At 34.3% G+C, this 8,912-nt stretch overlaps 1 protein-coding gene across 2 annotated transcripts in view; it reads left to right on the top strand.

Moving 5' to 3' along the window:
- The window catches only part of LOC309872865 (olfactory receptor 8K3-like), a gene marked incomplete at both ends in the record, with an annotated part of 32,425 nt that extends 30,052 nt beyond the window's left edge, over nucleotides 1-2,373 (top strand). The window contains one exon of one of the 2 annotated variants that reach the window (XM_082747832.1): nucleotides 1,660-2,373. In XM_082747832.1, coding sequence (XP_082603958.1) covers nucleotides 1,660-2,373 — 714 coding nt within the window. Of the gene's footprint in view, nucleotides 1-1,408 lie in introns of both variants that reach the window. The other variant, XM_082747831.1, reaches the window with a different exon arrangement.
- Between the last annotated feature and the right edge of the window lie 6,539 nt (nucleotides 2,374-8,912).

Consider the following 8,912-nt stretch of genomic DNA (forward strand, 5'->3'; position numbering starts at 1 on the left):
TGTTACGTACAAGTGAGTATATCTCTATTTTAATGAAAATACCACAAGAGCAAGAATAATATTTTAAACAAATTTATATCAAAATAACTTACATTAAAACATTATTAAAATAGGTTAAAAATGTGGACGATAAGTACTCCAAAGAATAACAGCATGATTGTTCAAATTTAGTCATGTGATATGGAGTGAGGTAGGGACTGGGACGAGCTGTTTATGTTACATCTTGCTTAAACAGTTCCTCACTTACTCACACTAGAGCCCTGACAAAGAACTTAAGTCACCACAGACCAGAGGAAGTACAGGTATGTAAGTAAAGAGAGCAGAAGCATTTCTAGTAAGTTACTGTCACGATTAAAAATCAAACAAGCAAGCAAATAAACAAAATCCCACAAGGTGCTTAGTTTTGGGGAACTATTCCCAGGTAACATCAATACATTGAATTATTAAAACTTCATTTATCCTACCCAAAAACTCTTGAAGGAAATGTCAGTTTTATATATGAGAATAAAGACTTTCACATAACCTACACATTTTGTCAAGTTAACCTTTTGTATATATTATAAATTAAATACAGCAGAGACTGTATCTCTTGGTATGCTTCACCATAAAAATAATTCCCACTGTAATCTGTTATGCTTTTCTTATTCATACACCTGTCAGATACCTGTCAAGTATGCCAACTTTCTAGCCAGTTTCACCTGTTGGCATATCTTTCCTAAGACTATGTTTTGAGAAGTGAGTTTTATGCATCTGGGTAGTTTGTGGCTTTAAATTTTTATTACATAATTGACATATGTATAAGGTCATATGAATGATGTATTTTATAAATGCTATTTTGCAATTGTGCCATATAAATGATAGAATATTTAAAGAATAGAAAAATGATCACCAATGTTTCTAATCCCTAAAGTTTTAACTTTATTATTTTTGCTTTAATACCCATATTGATCAATCTATCAGCTATCTATTTAACTACCATGTATCATCTCTCTATCAATTATCTAACTATATCATCAGAGTGTCTTAACTCTCTTACTGTTGTTATTCCTGGCTGGATATTGTTATGACCTAAATATTGGATATAATAAGATATATAGTGGCTTAACAGGTGTTTAACCATTAGAGGTCAGGAGCATTCCAGCTCTCAGCTGTGACAACCAAAACATCTCTAGACATTGGAAAATATTCTTTATGGAGTAAAATGGGTCCAGTTGAGAACTGCCTATCTATTTCCATTTCTCTTACTTTCTCCACATAAGATAGTAGTCTTTGTGGGGGATGGGTTTGTTTTCCAATATCCTAAATTGGAAAGTTTGGATGTATATTATTTATTTTAATTTGCCATACTAAAACATCCCCCAGGAGTTAATGCATGAAATCTATTGACTATGATAATGTCTTTATCCAGAATAGATGTTCCAATAAACCTGGATGGAAAAACACAATTGGACAGTGCTGAATGAATTTATTCTCATGGGAATCACACACCGTCCTGACTTGCAGTTTCCATTATTTGGGCTGTTCCTCATCATCTATTTGATCTCAGTGATGGGCAACCTCAGCATGATCATCCTCACCAAGGTGGATTCCAGGCTCCAAACACCCATGTACTTCTTCCTCAAACACCTGGCTTTTACTGATCTTGGTTATTCGACAGCTGTGGGTCCCAAAATGTTAGTAAATTTTGTTGTGGATCACAATACAATCTCTTACTGTTTTTGTGCTGTACAACTAGCTTTCTTTCTTGTATTCATCATTAGTGAGCTGTTCATTCTCTCAGCAATGTCCTATGACCGTTATGTGGCCATCTGTAACCCTCTGCTCTACCCTGTCATCATGTCCCAAAGGGTATGTTACATACTGGTGGCAGTCCCCTACCTCTACAGCACATTTGTGTCTCTTCTAGTCACCATCAAGATTTTTAGTTCATTCTTCTGTGGCTACAATGTCATCAGTCATTTCTACTGTGACAGTCTCCCTTTGTTATCTTTGCTCTGCTCAAATACACATGAAATTGAATTGATTATTCTGATCTTAGCAGGCTTTAATTTGATTTTCTCCCTTCTGATAGTTCTTGTGTCTTACCTGCTGATCCTGGTAGCTATCATCAGGATGAACTCAGCTGAGGGTAGGCACAAGGCATTTTCCACCTGTGGGTCCCATCTGACAGTGGCCACAGTGTTCTATGGGACTTTGATATTTATGTATGTGCAACCTGAGTCCAGTCATTCCTTTGACACTGATAAAGTGGCATCAATATTTTACACTCTCATTATCCCCATGCTGAATCCTTTGATCTATAGCTTGAGGAACAAGGATGTAAAATATGCAAGACAAGCAATGTGGAAAAAACTCTGCAATTTTTTTTCTTAAATTTTATATATGATACAGTCTCCTTAAATTAGTTTATGGGCTTCAAAATTTGTTCTGTATGTCTCAATCAGTAATAATAAATACAAATGAGTTCAATAAACATGAAGATGTTCTAAGTGCCAGTCACAATTCTATGTGCTACAAATATATTAGTAAACAGAACAGAAAAACTTGCTTTTCTTGAGGGGAAGAGATAAATTATAACTATAATAATTAGGTACAATTTATAGTACAGTTGAATTGGTCAAGACATCATAGACCATAAGAGCAGGTAAGAGAGTGGGCATGCCATTGGGGATGAGGAAGAATGGAAGGGACTAAAAGGGAGATCAGATGATTCTGGTGTTATTCTCAATTAATAGACTAAACCTCCCAGTGTCTGTGTGAGTGACTGTGCATAGGCATGTGTGTTTGTGTAAGTTCATTCTCTTTTAGCCTTTACACTCGTCTTTTTAAAATAAACATATGTATGTATTTATTCATTTACTTGAGAGAGAGAGATAGAGAGAATGTGCTCACAAATGGGGAGGGGAGTAAGGGAGAGGGAGAAGAGGAAGCAGACTCCCTGCTGAGCAGGGGGACCCATGGGGGACTTGATCCCAGAACCATGGGATCATGACCTGAGCTGAAGGCAGACACTTAATGGCTGAGCCACCCAGCCACCTGTCTTTATACTCTTTTTATGGCATGTGTTGAAATCACACTTATTGTGGTTTCAAGGAGATTCAGTGTAGCACGATGATTGGAAGTCCTCAGTCACGTGAACTTGCTCAAAAGCTCCAGTACCATGTGGGGGATCTCAGGGTCCTGCTCTCCTCATCAGTGCATTTGCTTAGGAGCCCTAAAAAATCTATTAACTCGACATAATTAGCAACTCAGTTACTCACAATATCAGTGTGACATGTCATTTGTCTTAATCAGCCCATTTCTTTATACCAGGGAATATACAAATTAAGATAAATTTTCTTAGGGCACCTGGGTGGCTCAGAGGGTGAAAGCCTCTGCCTTTGGCTCAGGTCATGATCTCAGGGTCCTGGGATCGAGCCTCGCATGGGGCTCTCTGCTCAGCGAGAACCCTGCTTCCCCCCTCTCTGTCTCGGCCTGCCTCTCTGTCTGTTTGTGATCTCTCTGTCAAATAAATAAATAAAATCTTTAAAAACCTAAATTTTCGTGATTAGAGTTAGCAGTACTCCATTACATACTTTAAAGTAAAGACAGTAAATCTTAAATGTCCTCACCACAAAAAAAAAAAAAAGATGCCACTTATGTAACATGATGGAGACATTAGTTAATGCTAAATTGTAATCATATTGTAGCATATAAGTGTATAAAATCAACACATCATATACCTTACAGTTGCTATATGTCATTTATACCTCAATAAAGTTGGAGAAAAAAAAGATAAATTTCTTGAGGTATCCCATAGAAGCTTCCAATTTTCGATGTTTGATTTTACGTTGTATTGGGATCTTGATTTCTATTTATTTTTGTCTAATGGGATTGTTACACATTCTTCTCTGTGAAAAATAAGAATACGTATTTAAAATTAGCTTTCATAAGAAGTCTACTCTCTGTTAAATTAAGTTTTGTTGCTTTTTTCAGGGGATGATTTTCCTCAAAATTGGTTCATATAAATATGTAAAATATTTTTATTAGGGTCCATTGTTTTACTTCATTGATTTGATAATTCCTCATTAGGAAACAAAAGGAGATAATCCAGTAGTTCGATCTATACTATACTTCTAGTGAAAATTTAGTAAGATATGAAACAATTTCCATTAGTATATGTTATATCTTCTGGAAAACGTCCTCCTAACCCTTCTAAATTTTTACTTTATTGCTTATTTTTAGCACATTTTGTCATCATTTACATCTCAGAGATACTAGGGTTTCATCTGTCCTCCATTATGGAATACAATTTTCTGTGCAATCAGTAAAATTTGAATAAAACTTATTCATTAGAATGAAAACACACTATATGTATATTTTTATGTGAAGAAAACTCTTACTAACTCATTTATATAATTTTTTCATTATTGAGAGAAATATATACTGAGTATGAACTTTGCGAGTATCAATGTAAGAAAATATTTTGCTTTCTAGGAGCAAAAACAAGTTTTTGGTGGCTGCTAAGATATTTGAAAAGGTCTAAACTAGTATTTTGGTTATATATTTCCCCAAATTATCTTCAGTGAATAACTATGACTTTTGTAATAAAAGAAAATAAAAGGCTCAACTATCTGGATTTGAAAACATAAAATAACTCAATAAAATCCACTAGCCCACTTCTAAAATAAATCTTGTTGTACCTTTCATCATCCCTCAAATGATAAACCAGAAAGAGAACAGAAGGTATTGAGATTTACAAATTTTGATAATAGATTTTATTTTAAAAGTTAGTGTCTATTTCAATATTAAGTTATTTCAGAAAGTTTAATATTTTTCCATAAAATGGAAAAATTTAAAAAATAAAGAATTGGCACATAACTGAAATTTTTGTGTGAAATTATGAAGAATATTAGAATTTTATATATTATGCCATGATAATTCAGAAAGATTAACAAAATTTAAAATACAAAAAGTACAAAAAATTTAAATACACTAAGGGTGTCTATAAAAAAATGTCCATGTTTTGCATTCCTGGGTGGTTCAGTAATTAAGTGTCTGCCTTTGGCTCAGGTCATGACCTCAGGGTCCTGGGATCTAGTCCCATGTCAGACTCCCTGCTCAATGGGAAGCCTACTTCTTCCTCTCCCACTGCCCTTTCTTGTGTTCCCTCTCTTGCTATCTGGCTCTCTGTCAAATAAATAAATAAAATCTTTTAAAAAATCTATGTTTTAGTTTAGGAAACTAAGAAGGGTACATAGTACATTTTTATGCATATGGACACTAAGAAATACTGTATGAAAAAAATCCAAGATGAAATGAATCTCAATATGGAAATACATATGAAAAATAACTCTCACTAATCTAAAATCATGCCTGAGAGCCTTAATTGGGGAATTCTAAGTGCTTAGGGAAAACGAAGTAACCAATTATATATTTTCTTCTAGAAAATTGAAATGAAGCTCAATTTTCTTTAAGGAGCACTTTCCCCTGATATCAAAAGCAAAAGCATCCTAAGACAAGAAAAGAACAGAGCAGTATCAGTCAGGATCACTTATGTAATAATTGTAATAAGAGCTTTAGCAAAAGGAATCCAGCAGTATGTCAAGACAGTAAGGCACCATATTAGGCTAATTCCAGAAATGTACAGATGATTTAACATTTAAAAATAAAATCACCACATTAAAAAATTAGAAAGATTAAAAAATAAGGGGAGGGGGGAACTGGGTGGCTCAGTCATTTAAGCATCTGCCTTCTGTTCAGGTTATGATATCAGGGTCTTGGAATCAAGAACCCTGTCAGACTCCCCACTCAGCTTTTCCCTTTCCCTCTGCCCCTCCTCACTTTCATGTTCCTATGCTCTCTCTCTCTCAAATAAACAAATAAAATCTTAAAAAAAAAAAAGAAAAGAAACAGAAAAAAATTTTTTCATTAAAAAAATGCAATGAACTTTGAAAAAAAATTCAAAACATTTAATAGTTTCAAAATCCAGTAAAAGTAAAAACTTTGACCATACTAGCATTAAATGAAATGTCAATATCTATTAAAAAAAAAAAACTTTACTTAAAATGTAAATTTTTTTTAAAAAAAGAATATATTTGGACACCTCTAAAAAAAAAAAGCGCAAAAACTTTGGCCATGATAGTATTAAATGGGATTTCCTAAAACTGAAAAAGAGCATTGATGAAAACCTACAGTGAATATCATATACCATATTTAAAAAATGAAATACATTACCATCAGATCAGGAACAAGGCAAGGAGGACAATTCTTTCTGATTCTTTTCCACATTGTGCTGAAGTTAGTATTCAATGCAATATGGCAAGGAAAAAAAATAATAGAAAATGTCCAGATTGAAAAGGAGATAATAAAGCTGTGTTTATTGATAGACTGACAAGATGGTGAAGACAGAAATCCATTGGAATCTTTAGAAAACAGTTACTGAATTGAAAAGTGAATTTAGTGTCATTTCAAAAAGAGGACCAGTACACAAAATAATGTTTAACTCTATAAATAACCAAGGAAAAATTAGAAATGGAATGTTTATTTATGTTTGAAAGAGAGAGGAGAGGGGAGAGAGAAAGAATCTCAAGCAGATCCAATGCTGATTCTGGAGCCCAGCACATAGCTCACTATCACAATGCTGAGATCACAACCTGAGCCAAAATCAGAAGTCAGATGTTTAACCAACTAAACCACCCAGACACCCCTAGAAATGGAATTTTAAATATCTGCTACAAATGTATCAAAACTGTAAAATACTTAAATATGAGAAATGCATGTACAGAACGTTAAGAAATTTTGCTGTAAGGGACGCCTGGGTGGCTCAGTTGGTTAAGCGGCTGCCTTCGGCTCAGGTCATAATCCCAGCGTCCTGGGATCGAGTCCCACATCGGGCTCCTTGCTCCGCAGGAAACCTGCTTCTCCCTCTTCCACTCTGTCTGCCTGTGTGCTCGCTCGCTCTCTCTCTGTCTCTGACAAATTAATAAAATCTTAAAAAAAAAAAGAAATTTTGCTATAAGACACTAAGAAAGATGTAAATAAGTGAGAAATATACCATATTTATTTCTGAAAGATTCAATATTGTTAAAATATCAAACATCCTCAAATGTTTTTATTTTTTGGTAGGAATTGGGAAGCTGAAACTAAAATACAGAGAGAAATGCAAAGACCTAGAATAGCTGAATTAACTTGCAAAGAGAAATGCAGTTGGAATAAAAACACTGGAAAATACTAATGGATCTCCAAAGCTACAGTGTTAAAAGGGTGTGGCACTGGTATAAAAATCAAGAAACAGATCAATGAAACAAAATTGGTAGATCAGAAAGTTACCCACAGATGTATGAATAACACATTTTCTACAAGGTAAAAGAAAAAGGCCATTTGTTGAAAAAGGCTAGACCTTTCAACAAATGATGATGGGCTAATTAGATGCATATATATAAAATATTGAATGTCAAACTGTAACTCATATAAAGATTCACCAACAATGGATCATAGATGTAAATGTAATACCTAAAAATCTAAACATTTCAGGAGAAAGCATAGTAGAAAATATTCATGATCTCAGGTTCTGCAAAGATTTATTTAATACAATACCCAGAATAAAACCAATAAGACAAAATTTTGATACATTGCACAACACCGAAATGATATATTTCAAAAGATACCTTCAAAAGATATATATCTTCAAAAGATGTATTTATCTTTTGTATAAATATATATTTATAGTTTTATATTTGATATATATATCAAAATATATGTATATATATCTTCAAAAATACTCTTAAGAAGGTTTAAAACCAATTTATGCTCTGGAAGACAACAGTTTCAAATAATGTATTTCATAAAGGGCTAGTTCCACAATATACACAGAGTCTCAAAACTCTATGATAATGACAGATCTCTAGAATGGGCAAAGCATTTGGAAAGTACTTCACCAAACAACGCATAAAGATGGCAAATATGCACATAAAAAGTTGCTCAGTATCCTTGTCAATGAAATTCAATCTAATGAACTCCATTTTAATGGAATTTAATGAAATTTAATGAAACTTCAATTTAATGAAATTCAATAAATCTATTAGAACACCTAGATGTTGGTAAGAGTATGGAAGAACAGGAACTTTCATGAGATTTGTATCCAAATGTCCACAGCAACTGAAAGAATTCAGATTGTATGACTCCCAAATCTGCTGCTTTGATATATAGATTACTTTGAGCCAAAGACACTGAAAACACTGGAAGTGCAAAAAAGGCACTCTGAATTCTCCTTTTCTCTCTGAAAGCAGGAAATGAAATTACCATCTTAAAGATGCCCTCCTTAATCTAGAAGGGAAAAAAATAATAATTCTCATCACCAGAGACAGAAACCCAGAAGCCAAGAGAAACCTATACAAACAGAGTTTGTTAAAAATAACTCTCAGGGTGCCCCAGTGGCTCAGAGCTTAAGCATCCATCTTCAGCTCAGGTCATGATGCTGGGGCTCTGGGATGCTTCCAGCCCCACATTGAGCTCCCTGCCCAGTGGGGAGCCTGTTTCTCCCTCTCCTTCTCCCCCTGCTCATGCATTCTCTCCTGCTCTTTCTCACCGTCACATAAATACATAAAATCTTAAGGAAAGATAACTTTTATCTGCCTTCAGTCTCCCCAAAATGTTAGTTACTTTTCTATAATTGCAGGTGTTTGTTCAACCTTGTATATAAGCACTTAGGCTGAGCCAGTTCTTGGGTCTTCTTTCTTCTTGCGACAACTCCCTCATACAAGTAAAAAATTACTAAATAAAATCTGTATGCATTGGTCTTATTAATCTCTTGCATCAGTTTAAAACTCAGGGCTAGGAGGAAACGTTAAGGTGATAAAGGAGGGTTTTCGTTTTCTTCCCCCTACAGTTTTAGTGACGTTTTATTTGTGATGGCTCCAAACCAGAAACAA

Source organism: Mustela nivalis (genome assembly GCF_964662115.1).
Source record: "Mustela nivalis genome assembly, chromosome: 9".
Classification (NCBI taxonomy): Eukaryota; Metazoa; Chordata; class Mammalia; order Carnivora; family Mustelidae; genus Mustela; species Mustela nivalis.